Below are 20,580 nucleotides of genomic sequence, written 5' to 3' on the forward strand. Positions count from 1 at the left end.
TGCGAGGACCAGAATACATCGCTACTGGACCCATCCATTGATCACGCAGCGCATGTCAGTAGGATATTTTACCAACATGTACGTACAGCTGCGTACCTACCCTGATAAATTTTTAAATTTTACATGCATGTCCATTGCCTCATTTGACATTCTACTAGAATAAGTTCGGCCCAGTCTGACAAGCTTGGACACGAACATAAGGAACAGTGTGCCACCGTGGGAAAGTCTGTTGGAGACTATCAAATTTCATAAAACTATGTTTGATCACATCGGTGGTCATGCTCAATGGTGGAGTCATCTTTTTCATATCCAACAACATATGGGTCAAATTACAATTATACTTTGTAAAACAACATTGCTAGTGGTGTATTGGATTGGATCAAGGGCTATATATGGTCTATGAATCATTGCAAGTAAACTACCAGTTTTTAAACTATTTTTTAATGTTTTCTCATCGTTTTCCATCATTTTTTAGTGTATTAATGTCCAAAAAATTGGGTACCTTTAAAAACGCTTATAAACGAAAACGCGGCTAAACCCTGGTACCGCATCTTCACTCATTTTTTTTGCCTTCAAAGAAAGGCTGTTAAACGCAACTGCCTAAAAACGACTGTAAACACACACATGTAGACATAGGATAACATTAAATGAGTTCAAGGGGCAGTTTAAAAAAGCATCCAACTGCCTCTGAATGTGCGTTTAGCAGCAGCAGTGTACATGGGGCCTAAGGCTTTATTACTCTCCAACCAGATTTCTCTTGATTCTTTTTCCTCCATCTCTTGGACTGCCCTGATACTCAGGTTTTTTTTAATATTCTCTAGGTTGCTTTTGCCAGATATATGATCATGATTGTGTACATGTATGATACTTGCTTTGGGAAATGGGCCTTTTAGATGCCTTGAGGTTGAGTCTGGCTCATCTGCCAAAATACCTTTATATGTTATTGTTTTACTTTTGCCCTTGAGGAATGGGAGCTGTTTGTCTTTCTTCCCACCTTATTTGTATATGGGATATGGATGATTACTGGCCTTTTATACTTCTGTTGGCCGTGTGTCTATACAAGCTTAATAAAAATATTGAAAGTAAAATCCCTGTAATGTTAATAGACCACCCAGAGGGGATTTTTTTTCTTAATAAAAGTGGAGTTATTCTTTAAGCTTGTATTGCATAGATGCAACACCACAGGTGGCTCTAGCTTGATAAAGGGGACCCCGCACCCTGAAACATTATGCATCCTTTAATTCAATTGGTCAACTGAATCCTTGCTTATCTAAGCCCTGTCAAAAGTAAGGTCACTAAGATTATTTTTTTTGTATGGGAAACTCACAAGAATTATATGATGTCATGTGTACTGCACTTTGTTAGCTAGTCTATGTATAGTTCAGCAATTGTTGTTTTGTGTATTTTAGTGCAAGGTGGATGTGGAACCTGTATTGTTGAAAATATAAATATATACAGTATATATAAATATATATATATATATTATGTGAACTATAAAGTCTGTTTGGGGCACTGACTATTTCCTACTGTAGTCTAAAGGACACAAGGCTAGAAACAGCACTAGTCGAAAACAAACGTATACTCTAGTTTCAGAGTGATGGACACCACATCAATAAGAGCCAAAACAGTCTTAATATAGGAGTAATAGCAGTGGACTGCAACTTCTCAGGTGCACATTCAAGGAATGGAGTGACTCTGAATCAGAATCTAAAAGGCTGATGGCTCAAAAGCTGCTAATGCCATGGGTAAGTAAATACAGAATCAGCAGAAAGTGCTGGGGTGCACTTGTGACCTATGCAGTTGGAGAGAGCAAATAGCAGAGTGATTTGGGCTATAAAGTCTTGCACGACTATAGTAAAAACAGCCAAAGAGGGGATGAGGAAGTGGCTACACCCAAATGGTACACTAAAGAGGACTCCATTGACAGAACAGACTCTAGGAGTAGAGTAAAAAGATTCCAGGCTGCAGATGTCAGCAATCTTTTTTTTATTCAAATCAGAATTTATTTTTGAAAGTTTTAAATATAACAAATTAGAGACAGAACAAATAGTAAACAAAAAAATTTTTTACAATATTTTAATAAACAATTCCCTTTTCTTTCAGCACTGCAAGCGGCCCTGGAGCCATTAGAGCGTGACCTGGGGGTAGCCCTTACAGAGGGACTGATCATTCCCCCTATGTCTAAGATCAGACATGTTTTGACCACATGAGTGTAAGGCAACATATAAGCTTAGGGTACACAGAGGCTCAGGGAGCTGGTAGCAGGCAAGGATCAGATGGCCAAAAGTGACCAAAGTCACTGTATGTGGCAAGCAGGAACAGAGAGAAGTTCCAAATGGCTCTTTACAAGCAGGATCAGCAGTGGAGAGATGCTTCCTCGACTCTGTATGGTGGGAAAGAGACCATGTGACACTCCACCCATAATAATACATAGGCTGTAAGTAACCTCGGCTACATAGCAGCGGAACAGACTTCCGTTCCTGCTCCTGGAACAAAACTAAGTTGGGCTACTTTCACAAGAAGCCTTGTATTCTATGAATATATAGCTTCCTTTGATTGGCTGAGGCAGGCTAATGACGTCACCAGCTCTGCCTCAGCCAGAGAAAACTGTGCATTCATTAATGTGACATGGTTCACTGGGCTTCATTTCCGACACTTAGCTGACCTTAAATTTGTGACTGAAGAACCCATATCATGTTGTGCTCTAATTCTCCCTGAGCAGGTTTTCAGGTAGTGTATGGGGTGGAGCCTTATCGAGCCCCACCTATAACCCCCCCCCCCCCCCTCTCTTTTTTTTATTCTCTGTCTTCATTATCATTTTGATATCCCCAGTCCTTATATGCTTCATTTCCATTTGGTCTGCCTTCCTTTATCTATAGTAGGTAGAACACTCTTTATTCCTCCTGTGTGTGCTTCTAAATAGGACTAGAGGTTCACAAGTCTTTTTGTTCTAAATATACTTAGTGAACCCTACACGATCTTTAGGTTATGAACCTTAGCATGCCTATTTTTCACAACTAACAATATGTGCCTCATTGATAGCATGTATGGACCATTTAGGAAATTAATTTTGATGGTCAATGTACTATGTACATTGATTATAGTCCATTAATAGACTTACATGTACTAAAATCTTCCATATCAGGTTTTTTTTTTTTTGGTTCATACTTTGTACTATTTATATTCATTTTTCTGAAAAATCACTTTTTTTGCTACATATAAAGACCAGTGCTTTCCAGACTCATATTGGATATATGAAAGGACCCCCTATCCATTCAATTACATCTGATCCATCACATGTAGGTCTGAAAAAATGGAAAAGGACATTTTCTTTCCCCTGAGCTGGAAAGATCCTAAAATAATTGGATGTAAAAGGATGCATGTCCATTTAAGTTTGTTTGCCCACAGACTAACATGGAGCTTTCGATCAGATCCACCTGAAAAACTGAAAGGCGGACCTACTTATGTGAAAGGGGCCTACAGCCAACTAGCTTTTTGGCCATCCCAATTCTACGTTTCTTTTTCCAGGCTTGTTATATCAATTAAGTTTTCTCTAGCTACAATATACACACACAATACATAGATTATAAACAGTGTTGCCATTTATTAAAATTAGTCAATACAGAGGTGGCAAAAAGTTATTCCCTAGCCAGCAAAAGAAATAATTTTTTTTAATAAAAGATTTTGAAGAGAGCTGAATGCTAACAAAATCCTGCCTCACTGAAACTTTAAGAAAATATGGTGATATCAGATTATTAAAGCTCATGACATTATACTGTACAAGTTTATACTCAAGAGTGAACCTAACTTGCCTGTCTCAAGTGATCCACCCTGTGGACAAGAGTTTATAAAACTGCTTATACAAAGGCTCATCTTATGACTTACAATTCACATTGTTGATAGAGCTATAAATAGAAATCTATATAGGTTTCTTTTTTACTTAACGTAATGGAAATGCTGTAAAAATTTGTACACGGGCACATGCAATTTTGCAGTGGTAGACTAGTGGTAGCTTCAGTCCAACCTGGTACAGACTTGCAAAACTACAGGCTTTTTACATCATATACTCTACATACAGTGTCACTGAAAAGCAGGTACTTAAAAATGTATTAGCCAAGGTTTACAAATGCCTTTACCATAACCAACAGAAAATTTCTGTTACATTACATTTTAATATTTATTTCTACATACTATAGGTGCAGGTCTTAAGCCCCATTCACACCGATGCAACTTGTCATGTCATTTGACAGATCAAAGTCGAATGACAAGTCGCACCCTATTTCTGGCTATGGAACCATTTAAAATCAGTGTGATTCAGACTTGCACCAACTTTAAAAAGGTTCCTGCACTATTTTTTGGGATTTCATGTGCGACTTGCATTGACATCTATGCATCAATTCACACAGATGTCAGCAAGCCGCACATAAAATTGCACTGACCAGCAGCTTTAAAAATCACACTGAAGTAGTGAGATTTCTAAGCCAAATTTGGTGTGAACCAGGGATAAAGGTTAGTCTTAAGCTGCCTACAGATATTAGAAAGCAGCTGGCCATGCATGTGTGAGCTGGTCACTGAAGGGTCGCACCTGTAGGGAGGAGCTGATCTGACACTAAATGGCAAGATCAGGCAAATGCTCTTAAATCTCTGTAGATCATAAGACAAAATGTAATGTGCAGGAAAATAAAATTTTGCAGTGATGCACTATAGAGCTGGTCTTGCGTACAACTGATTAATAACAGAGTTTATGCTTTCCAACTTCTAATATATTAAAATGGGCCCCCCCAGGAAAAAAAATAAAACATTGTATATACCTTTGATTAGTCCAGCTAAGTTGCCACTAATGCTGGATATATACTACATATGGAAGGCTGCTGGAGATGCCAAAAATCTTAGTTGCATTCATGCCAAATACTACTGTCAGCGTGATCTTCCAGCTCTGTGTTCACGACACACACAATTTACTAAACCTCTTTTATTCTGCGAACAGAATACACACATTGGAGGCAACTTAGCTGGACCAATCAAAAGTATAGAAAAAAGTTTTCTTGAGTTTCACTTGAAATTCCTATGTTGTACCAGAGGGGGGCTTTGATGCCAGAAGTATAGAAGCCCCCCACTCTCATCCCCTCTCTGCAATATATCAAAGAGTGTTGTGTCCAGGAACATTTATTTACAAAACACAGTCTGTATAACAGGTTTTAGAAGGATATCATCTCCCAGCTGATTATTGGGTCCAAAAACCACTAACGGATATATAAGTCACAATGCATGTGCGGCTTTCTGCATGCATTATAGGAAAGGTGTAGATACCCAAGATCTTCTTGTCATATGTAGTTAAGACTACACTGTAAAAGGCTTTAAAATATGCTCTTTAAAAGGATGGAGAGTGTTAACTCTGGCGTACATCAAGGCTTTTTTGACTTCTTGGTTTTGCGTTCAGCTTTGGCAGCTTCATCATGGGCCTTTCTCTTCATTGCCAGCTTGTTGGCCTGTAAAGAATAAAACAAAAAAAAAAACACTAAGTCTATTTTGACTCAACAGGAAGGGACAGGATATAATTTCAATGCGAGATCCCCTCTTAGGCTACTTTCAAGCGATTGTAAAGTGTCTTTGTTATTTAAAAAAAAAGAAAAGAAAAAAAAACATGTAATACTTACCTGCTCTGTTGCAGTGGATTTGCACAGGACAGCCTGGATCCTCCTCTTGTGGGGTCCCTCTTGGCTGCTCCTGTCCCCTCCCTTCTGTCGAGTGCCCCCACAGTAAGCAGCTTGCTATGAGGGCATCCGAGCTGAGCTGCAGCTTCATACGTCTATTTAGACAAGGAACTGCCATTCAGCCCCGCCTCCTCTCTCCTGATTGGCTAACCGACTTTGATAGACAGCCACAGGAGACAATAGCGCTGCTGCTGTGTCTCAGGAGGGAAAGTCTCGGACAGCCAAGAGGAATCGTGAACATCGCTGGATAGAGATGGGGCTCAGGTAAGTGTTAGGGGGTACTGGGGAGGCTGCTACACACAGGAGGATTTTTTTTATCTTAATGCATATAGGGGGTTGTCAGTAAAAAAAAAAATTGTGTTTCTAATCCTTCGCATTATATCCAAATCTAAAAGGAAAAAAAAAAAAATCCAAACCTATAGTTTTATAGTTGTACTATAAACTATGACATGCAAGCCCTAACAGTATAATGTTTTGTCAAAGCGTTATTACATTTCTCACATGGTTCAAGTAGGTCTTAATAGATATGTAAGAGTTTTCTATTGTCCATTACAGCAACAAAAACAAAGAAAAGCATAGTAAAGCAGTTTATGCATACTAAGTGATTTGCAAGTGTAACACTTATGAGTATTACCCCATAAGAAAGATTAAATAATGCCTTTAGCTGCTTTTCTTTGCACAAACACAGTGCCATCTTTGTTCAGACTTTATCAAGAGTCATTGTCTACTTCCTAGACTGAGATGCTACCCACAATCTAGTAAATTTCGATGCCTGTGAAATTTATTGGTTGTGTTCACAAACACCTGACAAAGAACAACCCCTGCTGCTTTTCACCGTGTAACCTGCTAAAAAGATATAACTAAGTCAGTGATCAGTGGAGAAAATGAGACAGGGAATTCTTCCTCCTGTCTGCAACAGACACCTCAGCTTAAGCAAAGTCATAAGACTGGAGCCCAAAGACTGTTTTTCAATGATACATTTTTGGAAAGTCATACTACTGATGTGCAAGTCAGAAATTTATTTTCATGCATACCTCTAAAGTTGTCAAGAGTGGAAATACAGCGCTGTCTCGTAAACAAATCAGCTAAAAAATGTATAGCATAAACAATAAATTTTGCTGCAGCTCAAATGTGAAATACACACAGTGCAATATTAACAAAAAGAAAAAGCTGCGCAACATGGGATTAAGAAGAAATAGTTAAAATCCTCATATGACTGTATTAGGTGGAAAAAATGGTTAATTTCAGTATATTGCTAGACACAAATCAATAGAATAACCATATATACATCATGTGATCAGAATGAATGTGCTATAAATTGGACTACACAATATGTCTCTGAGATGTCCTGAGTGCAGTTCTGAGTCACAGAAAGTCCACATAAAGAGCAATATATTAGACCCCAAATGAGTATTGTCCTCAATTCGCTGGTTATTTGTGACTTCAAACCGAAAAAACACCTCAGAAGGAACGATCAGGGATAGAAAAAGATTCCTCCACCTGGAAAATGACAGCCGCTTACCAGCTACATAGATCTCTTATTACGGAGATCATATCCGCTTGTGGCAAATACCCCTGTCAAGGTCTTTATAAACTTCAGCCAGATGTCACCTCTCTCCCCACAAAGATCGCCTCTGAATGGCTCCCGATCAGTAATTCCCCATGTTGAGGAAAGGACTTACATAGTGTGATACCGTAAACACTTTATTGTAGTTTAAAGGATAAGGTTACACTTACAAGATGGTCGTATTAGTAAAGGCAGATCAAAAACTCGAGCCGGCCGGCTCTCGAAAAAACGCCTGCTGCTTCCGGGACTGCGTTGTCGTTGTGGTGACGTCAGCACGTCGCTCCTCCCTATGCCATTTCCTCACAGAAGACGTCGTCCAGGGGCCCTAAGTGTTTATGGTATCACACTATGTAAGTCCTTTTCTCAACATGGGGAATTACTGATCGGGAGCCATTCAGAGGCGATCTTTGTGGGGAGAGAGGTGACATCTGGCTGAAGTATATAAAGACCTTGACAGGGGTATTTGCCACAAGCGGATATGATCTCCGTAATAAGAGATCTATGTAGCTGGTAAGCGGCTGTCATTTTCCAGGTGGAGGAATCTTTTTCTATCCCTGATCGTTCCTTCTGAGGTGTTTTTTCGGTTTGAAGTCACCAATAACCAGCGAATTGAGGACAATAGTCATTTGGGGTCTAATATATTGCTCTTTATTTGGATTTTTTTTTTCTTCTTTCCACATCAGCGAGAGGGTTTTCCCCGGGAATAAATTTTTTAATTATTAAATTTCAAAATCTTCCCGCTTTGTCGTCACATCATAGTGGCCATATAAATCTGTTTGAAAAACTAAGCCAACGTATTACAAAAAATATTTACTCCACCAGTTACGGTTACTTCCCTCCTGAAAACTCTTCCCCCGCGAGACCGTACCCCATCAGTTTCCCCCCACTCTTCTCCTCCAGCTTCCTCATATCTCCTCCTATCTGCCCCTACTTTAGGTTCCCCTCTGTATCATTCACTGGTGCAGTACCCCCACTCTAGTCTATGTAGTCCACATCTCGACTGCTTTTGGGGATTCTTTGAATTTTACCCATTCTCTCCACTTTGATTCATAGGCCCCCATTTTCATCCCTTCACTAAACCCTAAGTACTCTAGACAATGTATCTCGTTGATTTTATTAAACCAGTCTCTCATCGTGGGTCTCTCTTTCTTTTGCCAATGCTTAGGAATTAGGCTTTTAGCCGCATCGATAAGGTATGGCAAAAGCGTCCTAAGGTATGTTTTAGTGGGCATATCGCTCAGGTGAAATGGGCATACCCAGGGGTCGTTGGGTATGTCAAAACTTGTGATTTCTTTGATATATTTTCTTATTTCGCCCCAAAATATTCTCATTTCCGGGCAGAGCCACCAAATGTGAGCCATTGACCCTAGATCTTTACAACCCCTCCTGCAATACTGTGAGGTTTCCTTTTGAAATTTATGTACCCGATCCGGGGTCAGATACATTCTAGCCATGCACTTGTAGTTTAGCTCTAACATTTTACAGTTGACCGACGTGGCCGAGGCCCTCTTCAATATCAATGACACTTCTGGAGCTGAAAGCTTTCTTTCTAATTCCTTCTCCCATTTCCCAATAAAGGCCGGGGTGTCTGGGCTTCCCAAATCAACTAAAACTTTATAGATAGTTGATTTGGGAAGCCCAGACACCCCGGTATTTGGACTTTCTGTGAATCAGAACTGCACTCAGGACATCTCAGAGACATATTGTGTAGTCCAATTTATAGCACATTCATTCTGATCACATGATGTATATGGTTATTCTATTGATTTGTGTTTAGCAACATACTGAGATTAACCATTTTTTCCACCTAATACAGTCATATGAGGATTTTAACTATTTCTTCTTGCTTAATCTCATGTTGCGCAGCTTTTTCTTTTTGTTAATACCTCTAAAGTTACTGAAAGGTTTACTTAAGGGAACAAGAAGTCTAAATTACAATCCAGATATTTTAATTTTCACTTCACGCATAAACCTCACTTTTAAGAGTGTCGAAGGGAAGCATTATCTTCTCAGTGTTCCACCATAGCTTCCAATTCATTTTTTTTTCCCTTTGTGCGAAAAGGTAAAAGCTCCTTGATTTCTATGAGTTAATGAATTATTACAATTCATCTCCTGGTCACTTGCATAAAGGTGGCAAACAATGGCTTTGTATAAGGTCAAATGCAGCAGTGGAAGCAACAGATATTAACTTACATTACATTATCACAAGATTTCGATTCTGGAAAGGGTTCCTAAAATTTTAAAAGTTTGATTTTAAAAACTGACTTTCATGTATTAATCCCATTTTTGATAGAGAAATCTTACCTCTCTAACTTTACGTTTCTTGCCAAACATGATTTTGTTGTACAGATACTTCTCTTTCTTTTTCATCATCATGATAGCCAGACGCTTCTCCTCATTCTTTTCGTGTTCAACTGCTCGAGCTTTGTCCTCTAGCTTTACAGTGCCTGCCGTTACCTTTACATTTAGCTTCTGTGTGTGACAGGACAAAATAAGCAATGTAAATGGAAATTAAGGCAGAAATACATCTGGCCAAAAGAGAAGGTTTGAGCAAGTTGTACATTACCTTCCCCTTAAACTGTTCATCTTCTCTTTCTCTCAACTTCTTATCACTCTCTATATCCTCTTCATTCTCCTCCTCTTCTACCTCGTCATCCTCTTCATCCTCCTCCTCCTCATCATCTTCCTCCTCTTCATCTTCCTCCTCCTCCTCGTCTGTTGGTTAACAAAATAAAAAATAGTCATCCATCTCAATTCAAGCAAGGTATTATCTTTGGATAGGAGTAGCTATGCTAATAATTCTGACAACGCATTCCACATAACACAGAATCGAATCAAATGTTGAGCTGTACATATAAGGTTAGGTGGGTTGTGCAAATACAACCCTAATTCCAAAAAGCTTGGGATGCTGTGTAAAATCGACATAAAAACATAATTCAATCATTTGCAAATCTTATAAATCCATAATTCTATTCACGATAGAAAACATAAAATGTTTAAACGGAGAAACTGCACCATTTTAACCACTTTTATGCCCCGTACACACGGTCAGATTTTCCGATGGAAAATGTCAGATCGGAGCGTGTTGTCGGAAATTCCGACCGTGTGTGGGCTCCATCGGACATTTTCCATCGGATTTTCCGACACACAAAGTTGGAGAGCAGGAGATAAAATTTTCCGACAACAAAATCCGTTGTCGGAAAGTCCGATCGTGTGTACACAAATCCGACGGACAAAGTGCCACGCATGCTCAGAATAAATAAAGAGATGAAAGCTATTGGCCACTGCCCCATTTATAGTCCCGACGTACGTGTTTTACGTCACCGCGTTTAGAACGATCGGATTTTCCGACAACTTTGTGCGACCGTGTGTAGACGAAACAAGTTTGAGCCAACATCCGTCGGAAAAAATCCTAGGATTTTGTTGTCGGAATGTCCGAACAAAGTCCGACCGTGTGTACGCCCTATAAGACTCTGGCTTTTCTTACATTGTTTACATGTAAAAATCTGTATTTTTTGCTAGAAAATTACTTAAAACCCCCAAACATTATATATATTTTTTTAAAGCAGAGACCCTAATAAAATGTTGGTTGTTGCAATTTTTTATGTCACACTGTATTTGTGCAGCAGTTTTTCAAATGTAATTTTTTGGGAAAAAATACACTTTTTTGAATTTTAATGCACAAAAACACAATACCCAATTGTTCGGTACAATTTATAGGATAATGTTATGCTAAGAAAATAGATACCAAACATGTCATGCTTTAAAATTGCACAAGCCCGTGCAACAGGGTCAACTGACGTAAATTTTGTTAACCTGCAAAGGCTTTTAAAGCATCACCTATGGCTAACACTTTAGATTTAAAAAGGAGATCTGGTGCTAGAATTACTACCCTTGATCAGATGTTTGCGGTGATACCTTACAGGTGTGGGACGATCGTATGCATACGTGCAGGATCAATGTATTTGCACACTAGCACGGGGGGATGGGGGTACTTTACTTTTTTTTTAATTGTTTTTTTTCTGTGTGATTCTTTAAATGTTTTTCTTTGATCACTTTTATTGTTATCACAGAGAATATAAAATATCCCCTGTGATAGCAATAGGCAGTGACAGGTAATCTTTATGGAGGTATTTGGAGTCCATTAGACCCCAGATGTCTCCCCTGCCCTTAAAAGAATCTGATCACACCAAGATCTGTGTGATCAGATGCTTTCCCAATTTAAAAATGGCACTGTTTAGACCCCTTTCACACTGGGGGGCTTTGCAGGTGCTACAGCGCTAAAAATAGCGCCTGCAAAGCGCCCTGAAAGAGCCGCCCCTGTCTTTCCAATGTGAAAGCCCTCGGGCTTTCACACTGGAGCGGTGCGCTGGCAGGACGCTAAAAAAAGTCCTGATAGCAGCGGTGAAGGAGTGGTGTGTATACCACTCCTGCCCATTGAAATCAATGGGCAGCGCGGCTATACCGCCGGCAAAGCGTTGCTGCAGCAGCGCTTTGCGGGTGTGGTTTTAACCCTTTCCTGGCTGCTAGCAGGGGGTAAAAGCGCCCGGCTAGCGTCCGAATAGCACCGCGAAATTGACGGTAAAGTGCTGGTAAAAATAGCGACGCTTTACCGCTGACGCACCCACCGCCCCAGTGTGAAAATGGCCTTACATCCAGCGAAACCGGAAGTGATGCATGCTCATCGCTTCCAGTTTCTAATACCATAGATTGCTTGGGGAGATGGGAGAGCCAGAGAGAGTGCAAAAGGTGGCAGGAGGGCATGGACGTCCCCTCACACTGCTTGTAAAAACAATCCTGTAACTGCTAATTCTCCGTTAGGATGGCTTTTACAAGAAAGCCGGTTGTCGGCTCTAAAAAACAATACCGGGATGACGCATCATCCCATTATAACCACTCGAAGTCCAGTGGGTAACGTCACTGGTTGTCAAGTGGTTAAAAAAAACAAAAAAAAAACGGTTGAAATTAATAGAAGCATCACATTTTAAAATATTATGTTTTTACACAGGTTCCTAATTTAAGGTTTGTATTAAACCTATTGTACATTATTGAGTATTGGTGCTAGGCTATTTCTATTCCATACATATCTATTTCTGGAATAAAAATGTTCATGTTCACGGTCCTCTAAATTGAAAAGTACCCATTTATGGGCTATTTATATAATTTGACAAGATGCAGCTCAGCTCTTAGAAGCCCCCTGCTCATTGCGGTAATCCCCTTTATATAAGTTTTATTTCTTGTACTTGTATGTAGCAATACTGGTAATTATGCATTTATTCTATTTTTTTTTTCTTTTATCATTATTTGATGAATTACCAAGTCTCTCTCCTCTCTGCAGTGCCAGAAGACGCTGCTTCTCTGGTGGAATGTAATCTCCTTCCTTCTCCACTACAAATGGTGAAAGATGGGGAGGTAACAACACTCCTGGAAAGTAGTCTTCCACAGGCAAACGTAGACGGGCATTCACAGAGTCAAACACCCACTGTGGCTGAACATAATATCTGCAGAGGAAAGACCAAATTTTTAGTGTATTGTTAGAATCAAATCTCTGTCATGCTGGAAAATACAACAGATACAAAAGTAATTTTTGCACTAAGTTTACAAACAGATGCAGCAGATTTATTGGGTATAGGCCCCAACTTTGGGACAGTACAAGACTGCAATGCAGGGCAGTGAAACTAAAGCAAAAATCACTCAATCACAGTATACAAGAATCCATTAAGTAAGCTACTGTTCTTTCGCTTGTTTTTACACTGCTCCATTGAAAAAACAGTAAAAACGCATGTGTTTTTGCCACAATTTTACAGCATTTTCTGTACTCCTGACTCCAATCATGCACCTGTGAAACTTGGACAATATTGATGCATTTTCTATAGAATTCAATGGGAGATGTATTTTCGGTGCTCTTTTGAAAAGCGCACCAAGGATGCAGCATGCAGGACTTAAAAAAGCACAGCAGCCGCAGTGTGATGATTTCCATAGGGTTTAAAGGAATACATTTTTTATGCATTTTTTGTTCGCTTTTTTTTTACCCCAAAAATGGATCTCTTTGAAAGGGCCCTTAGGCTTTGAAAAATATTTTGTAACATACACTAAACATTGGAAGATGCAACCCACACTAGCAATTATGATGCAACTAAACTAGTATTGCAGATCTCATTAATAATCCTGCTTCATTAGGCCTCATGCACACTGGACGTAATAAAAAAAGCTAGTAGCGTTCGCTCTAGAACAAGTTTTGCAGCGTTTTTGCGGTATCGTTTTATAGCAAAACTATACTCTCACACAAGCTTATGGCTCAAAAACGCTGATAAATACAGAATAGCCACGTTTTCTTTTTTTTTTAATCTATGCTTTTATCAGTTAGGAGCGTTTTTACAGCTGAAAAACTCCTCTTAAAATCTACTAGTTCTGGGGGGTTTTTCCAGCCAGGAAACACCCCTGCCAAAAAATGTTGATATCAGCCTATGTGTGTATGGACACACAGGATAACATGCTAGGGAGTTTACTGGCTGCAGAAAAAAGTGCCTGAAGTCAAAAACAGCAGCTGTAAAAACATCCAGTGTGCATGAGGCCTAAAAGATACACGTCACAGGGAGCAAATGTAAATGTAACCCCAATCCCAACCATAAACGTAACCACTTCAGCCCGGAAGGTTTTACCCCCTTAATGACCAAAGCATTTTTTGCGATTCGGCACTGCGTCGCTTTAACCGACAATTGCACGGTAATGCGACGCTGTACTTAAACAAAATTGACGTCTTTTTTTTCCCACAGAGCTTTCTTTTGGTGGTATTTGATCACCTCTGCGGTTTTTATTTTTTGGACTATAAACAATAAAAACCGACAATTTTGAAAAAAAGAACCAATATTTTTAACTTTTTGCTATAATAAATATCCCACATTTAATTTTTTAAAAACAAATTTCTTCATCAGTTTAGGCTGATATGTATTCTACATATTTTTGGTAAAAAAAAAAAAAAAAATCTCAATAAGCGAATATTGATTGGTTTGCGAAAAAATTATAGTGTCTACAAAATAGGGAATAGATTTATGGCTTCATTATAATTTTTTTTTTTAACTAGTAATGGCGGTGATCTGCGATTTTTATCAGGACTGCGACATTGCGGCGGACAGATCGGACACTTGACACTTTTTTGGGACCATTGACATTTATACAGCAATCAGAGCTAAAAATAGCCACTAATTACTGTGCAAATGTCACTGGCAGGGAAGCGGTTAACACTAGAGGGCGATCAAGGGGTTAACTGTTTTCCCTGAGTGTTTCTAACTGTTGGGGGGGGGGGGGTGGTCTTACTGGGACATGACAGAGATCACTGTTCCCGACCACTGATAACAGTAGATCCCTGTCATGTCACCTGTCAGAACGAGGAAATGCCTTGTTTACATAGGCATTTCCCTGTTCTGCCTGTGTACATGGCAATCGCGGGCCGCCGGAGGACATCGAGTTCTCCCGACCCGTGGGCATGCTCCCGCAGCGGCGTGTGCCCGCAGCGGAGCCTGCGCGAGCCGCTGTACAGCTACAGCGAATCGCGCAGGAGAGCCATTGTGCCGCCGTCAAACTATGGCCGCCGGTCTTAAAGCGGTTAAAATGTCAATGCAATTTCAAAATTTAATTTTCAATGTTTTCAAAATATAAACCATAACTTAGTTATCTCAGACCCTGGTTAGCTACTTGTTATAGGGTGATAAAAGCTCAATCCCTGTCTCCTAATTATGCTTCTGTGTTGTCACCCTGTTATATGGGCTTCAAATGGAGGCTACAAATGACAGTCCCAACACACATCACACAGGCATGGTTCACTGTTGTCAGCATCAAAAGCCCATCCTGGAGAGCATGAATGAAGACAAAGTGGTTTTTATGTGAGATACAAAATGCTTTAACAAAGTAAACGTCATCCAGTTAAATTTTACATCTACTTGAATAATATAATTTAAAAAAAAGACTAAAATATGCTTTAACCGCTTGCAGACCAGCCGCCGTCATACTGCGGCAGGTCGGCTCTCCTGCGCAAACCGCTGTAGATGTACGTCTGTCTTTGCACAGGAGATAGCAGGCCGTCGCGCCACGGGAGCCTGCCCACGTGTCCGGCGTACACGATGCCTGCTGGCAAACCGCGATCCCGGTGTACAGAGGCAGAACAGGGAACTGCCTATGTAAACAAAGCGATTCCCCATTCTGCCAGATGACAAGTCAGAGATCTTCTGTTCCCAGTGATCAGGAACAGCGATCTCTGTCATGTGCCTGGTAGCCCATCCCCCCTACAGTTAGAATACACCCAGGGAAAACACACTTAACCCCTTCATCTCCCCCTGGTGTTAACCCCTTCCCTGCCAGTGTCATTTTTTACAATGATCAGTGCATTTTTATACCACTTGATCAATTGTAATAATGTCACTGGTCCCCAAAAAGTGTAATTTGGGGTCAGATTGGTCTGCTGCAGTCCCGCTAAAAAAAATAACAGATCGCCGCCATTACCAGTAAAAACAATACATAAATAAAAGTCCCTAAATCTATCCCATAGTTTGTAGATATGATAACTTTTGCGAAAACCAATCAATATACGCCTATTGCGTTTTTTTTTTATACCAAAAATATTTTGAAGATATATCGGCCTAAGCTGATGAATAAATTGGTATATATATATATATATATATATATATATATATATATATATATATATATATATATATATATATTTTTTTTTTTTTTCAAAATGGTCGGTCTTTTTTTGTTTATAGCGCAAAAATACCACCAAAAGAAAGCTCCATTTGTAGGAAAAGGTACAACATTGAACAACCGCGCAATTGTCAGTTAAAGCGATGCAGTGCCATATTGCAAAAAATGGCCTGGTCATTAAGAGGGCAAATCCTTCTGTGGCTGAAGTGGTTATATTGTAGATGTTATACTAATTTCTTTTGTAATATTCTATTAGCTTGGACTGTACTACAATCAGAAAGTTCACAAATGTAACAGTATGCTGACAAAATGTGCATGAATTTTTTTTTTTTTTTTTTTTTACACAGGAGCCTGCAAAGCATTGCACCAGCAATCGGTGGATCACAGGTTCCTGCAAACTCTTCTTTGTATATAATCACCTAGAGGGCAAGGTTTATACCACAAATGGCCTGCTGCAGTGAAGAAGAGCAAAATACCTAGAGAAATAGTATTTACAGTAGAAGTAAAGTTCCGTCCGAAAAAATGCTAGTGAACGGTGTATACTTGCACTATATGACAAGAGCTCTGGGGGCTCTAAATAACCACAATCCATTTTTAACACCTAAGTATACAATAGGGACTATATCTAAGATTTCAATCTGGTTACCTGTTGATGATCTGAGTCTGCACATTTGGGCGGTCCACAATATGATGTGTGATGGTAGGCTCAGAGCTGTCATATGTTGCTCCTATGTAAAGTGTGCTGTCCCATGACACTTCACCCCCAAAACTCCTGTTGAGACACAATGCATGCAAAACAATACATCAATAACAGTCTGCAAAATAGTATAAAGAAAAAAAAAACGAGGACGATGAAAGTATAACTAAAAGGCAAAACTTTTTACATACTGTGAGGGTTAGATGCCCCATCATATTTATATATATATATATATATATATATATATATATATATATATATATATATATATATATTTTTTGGCATTTGTGTCAGTCATACCCATTTTCCTTCACTTCCTGTCCCATAGCCAAAACAGGAAATCCTGGGGTGTCAACAGAACTAGTGCCCTGATTTCCTTTAGATTACTGTTCTGGTGTTTACCCAAAACTTGGAATTTTCTTTCACTTTTGATGAGAACAGTAAACTGAACAAACAGAGAGGGTGAATCTCCCTAACGGGGACACAGATAGCAATAAAAACCTGCCGGGTGTTCTAATCCCTCTCTGCTCAAAATGGAAAAAAAAGTGTTGGTTTTAGTTGCACTTTTCCGTTTAATGTCATAATAAAGTTCCTTACTTTCTATGCAGAAAAAAAAAACATTCCTCTTCTACATATATTGACTTTTTTCAAAGAACACAATTTTATTGAAGAATTTTACACAATGACAAGAAAGAAAAAAAAAAACTGAATACTGCAACAACTACATTTGACAAAGATTCCAAAATGATAAATTGGCACTCCTTTCTGACTCACCGAATGACAAACGCCAATGCTTCTCTAGGTACCTCCCGGTTCAAGAAGAATTTAAGACCCACAAATAAAGATTTGTGTTTCTCTTCCTCCTGCTGCTGCTTTCTTTGCTCCTCCTGAAGGTTGCCATTCTCCTGCACGAGAATTCAGAATGAGAAATCCTATTATGCTGTATAACCTCTCAATACATCAAATAAAGACCGTTCAGAGAAACCTGTATAGTGAGAAATATGGGGAGGGATCCCACTACTGAGCAATTTTTGAAAATGTTACATGCCTGACTGTCTCTGGCATCATTCCTGTTTAAATCCCTGACCTGAAATGCAACAGCCAATTCAGAACTCTAAACCAGCTTGCTTTATTGGGGGTCAGTGAATCAACATAATGAAGATACTGCATATGAATATCTGCAAGGAAAAGACTGCTTTCAGAAAGAGAAGTTTGTAAAGGCAGCCTGCCTATTTCCGGAGTACAGGCTTTCTTTAAAAAGAATGCCAGGTTTTTTAACTACACAGATACCATACCTAGCTGATGCCCCTGAAGGCTAGGAACCACTGAATAAGACGCCGCTACTCCAGTGTTCTTCACTAGCCTCTAGGTCCCATGCTGAGGGGCTTGGATGCTTACTAAAATACAGGAGGTCCGCTGCTCAGCACAGGTGCCATTCAGAGAATGCATTCTCTGCTTAGACAAGTGTGACATCACTGTCCCACCTCATCCAGTCAGAGAACACTTTACATGCATAGAAAATCCAAAGCAAAGTATTCTCCTAATGGAGCCTGAGCAAAGCAGTTGACTTCCTGCATTCAGACTACTTGACGGTCTTTGGCTTCAATATTTTCTGACTCACTGACTTGGAATAAATATGTAGATATAATCAAAGTGAACTCTGAACAAGCATACTTGTTCTTGGTCACTGACAAAAACAAAATCTAAAAGTGTACGTAAGCCTTTGTAAGAAGTCGTTTGAGCTGAAAACTTCCTGTGCTTTGTCTGCACTGTTATCAGCATTGTAACTCGCTATCTGTGTGGACTAAAAAACACCTCTCACCTATGTTATAGAGATGAGGAAGATGTTCTATTTCCTTAACACAATTCCTGGCCTAGACTGACAACGTTCCAGCTCCTCCGTAGATACAGTATGGTGAGTGAGAGTTGTCACTTTAGGATAAGAAGATAAATAAATACATAGCAAAAAGAAAAAGCATGGGGTTTTTAAGGTGCCAAAACGCAACAACAAAAACGTATAAAATATCAAACTTTTATCTAGAAACATCTGAAAATCAACATATTGTCATCATATATAAACCATACGATACATAGAACAAATGCAGCAGATTCTATTCTCTACATTATAAAAATATTACATTATAAAAATTACATAATTTAGATAAAATTCATAAAGACCAAAGATAATTAAATCATAACATGCATTTACACAAAAATATTTTTCATACATCTCAAATGTGTACGAACCTGTACATTATTCTTTAGATCTCCATTACCTGAATGTTGATGAATATTATAAAATCCAACAAGTGTTTGGCTCCAGAACCACAGGGGTAGATAGATATGGACAATTGGTAAAATCGCACAGGGAGGCATACAGACGCACCCCTATTGGCCCATCTGGGAGGGAGATTACAATATAAGTGACCGTCACAAGACTGAAATCAAGAAAGACAGGATGACCGATTTCCTGCCTACCTGTATTAACAGCAAGCAGTACCAGAATCTTGATTGTTAAATAATGAATCCAAAGATTTCCAGCTATTTCCTTTTCCCAAGCTGAAGAAGAGGGGAAAAACAGTTTTCCCCAGAGCAAAAAATGCAGAGAAAACCGCCATCAATCCTATATGAAAAACATAGTGGGATATTCAGGAGATTAAAGCGGGGTTCCACTCAAATATTTAACTTAATCTTACCCCCTTCAGTTAATTGCATAGATGTTCAAATGCCGCACGAAATTTTTTTTTTATCGCTGTAATTACCTTTATATTGTACTTTATTGTGGCACTTCCTGTCTCTCCTCCCATGGGAGTAGGCGTGTTTATTGCCTTTCCTCGGCGCCGCACTGTCTCCTGGGAGCTTAGTGTCAGGCTTCCCAAGATTCAGTGTGGGAACAATGATTATGCTTGTGAACAGCATTCACCGCATCCAGGAAATCAATGCTTGTGGGCTTCACATGCCCACAAGCAAGATGGAAACAGCCAGCATCACATTTTTAAAGTTATTCTTCAGTACGAAAACAGACAGAGGTGGAAATATTACACCCAAACTGAGTATTATTTTGGGATTAGCAAAGTGTCTCAATGACCTAAAAAAAAAAAAAAAAAAAAAAAAAGTTGGTAACCGGACTCCCACTTTAAGGTTGCATCGCATGCGACTGTCAATCTGTCCCAGATTGAGTTGCAGACACTATAAACATTTACGGCAAATCCCAACATTGCCATAAGCCAGCTGACAAAGGCGGTAACATCATTATTCAGAACAACATTGACTACATACAGTATGTGTATCGACATCTTGAATAACCGGGAACGGTATTGCCCAATATTTAAGACCTTAGTCAAAAGTTTTGCTGATCAACTCAACAATCTTGTGGATGAGGCCTTTCATTGTGGAATACTGGATAAAAATACTTGGGAATTTGTAAGGATTAAACATCCTAAAATAGCCACTTTTTATGCCCGCCCGAAGGTGCATAAAAACTCAAATAATCCACCAGGCAGACCCACTGTCTCAGGAAGAGGTAGTCTCACTGATAACCTCAGTAAATCTATCGATAATCAGTTAAGGCCACTAGTTGAAAAGTTGCCTTCCCATGTTAAAGATACTATTCACTTTTTTACAGATTCTTGATAGCCTCCACATCAATGGCCAGACCATTTTAGTGGCCATTGATGTTGAGGCTTTGTATAGCTCGATGCCTCACGAGAAAGGCCTGATTGCTCTAAGCGATATTATTGGGCGCCAGAGTCAATTTGAGCGTGCAAGGGTTCAGTTTGTATTATCAGCTCTAAATTTTGTATTATTATTATTAAAATTTTTTCTCTTTCCTCGATTCCCACTTCCTCCATGTACAGGGCGTGGCTATGGGCACTTCGTGTGTGCCCCATCTTACGCCAATC

The 20,580-nt window shown here is 39.4% G+C and overlaps 1 protein-coding gene across 1 annotated transcript in view; it reads right to left on the bottom strand.

Moving 5' to 3' along the window:
• Positions 1–1,969: 1,969 nt before the first annotated feature.
• The window catches only part of PES1 (pescadillo ribosomal biogenesis factor 1), an 86,523-nt gene continuing 67,912 nt past the window's right edge, over positions 1,970–20,580 (bottom strand). The window contains exons 10-15 of the mRNA XM_073630964.1: positions 17,453–17,583; positions 16,628–16,753; positions 12,598–12,782; positions 9,848–9,996; positions 9,586–9,753; positions 1,970–5,489 (exon numbers count right to left, since the gene is read on the bottom strand). Coding sequence (XP_073487065.1) covers positions 5,406–5,489; positions 9,586–9,753; positions 9,848–9,996; positions 12,598–12,782; positions 16,628–16,753; positions 17,453–17,583 — 843 coding nt within the window. The 3' untranslated portion in view covers positions 1,970–5,405. The remainder of the gene's footprint in view (positions 5,490–9,585; positions 9,754–9,847; positions 9,997–12,597; positions 12,783–16,627; positions 16,754–17,452; positions 17,584–20,580) is intronic.

Source organism: Aquarana catesbeiana, linkage group LG01 (assembly GCF_042186555.1).
Source record: "Aquarana catesbeiana isolate 2022-GZ linkage group LG01, ASM4218655v1, whole genome shotgun sequence".
In the NCBI taxonomy this organism is placed as follows: domain Eukaryota; kingdom Metazoa; phylum Chordata; class Amphibia; order Anura; family Ranidae; genus Aquarana; species Aquarana catesbeiana.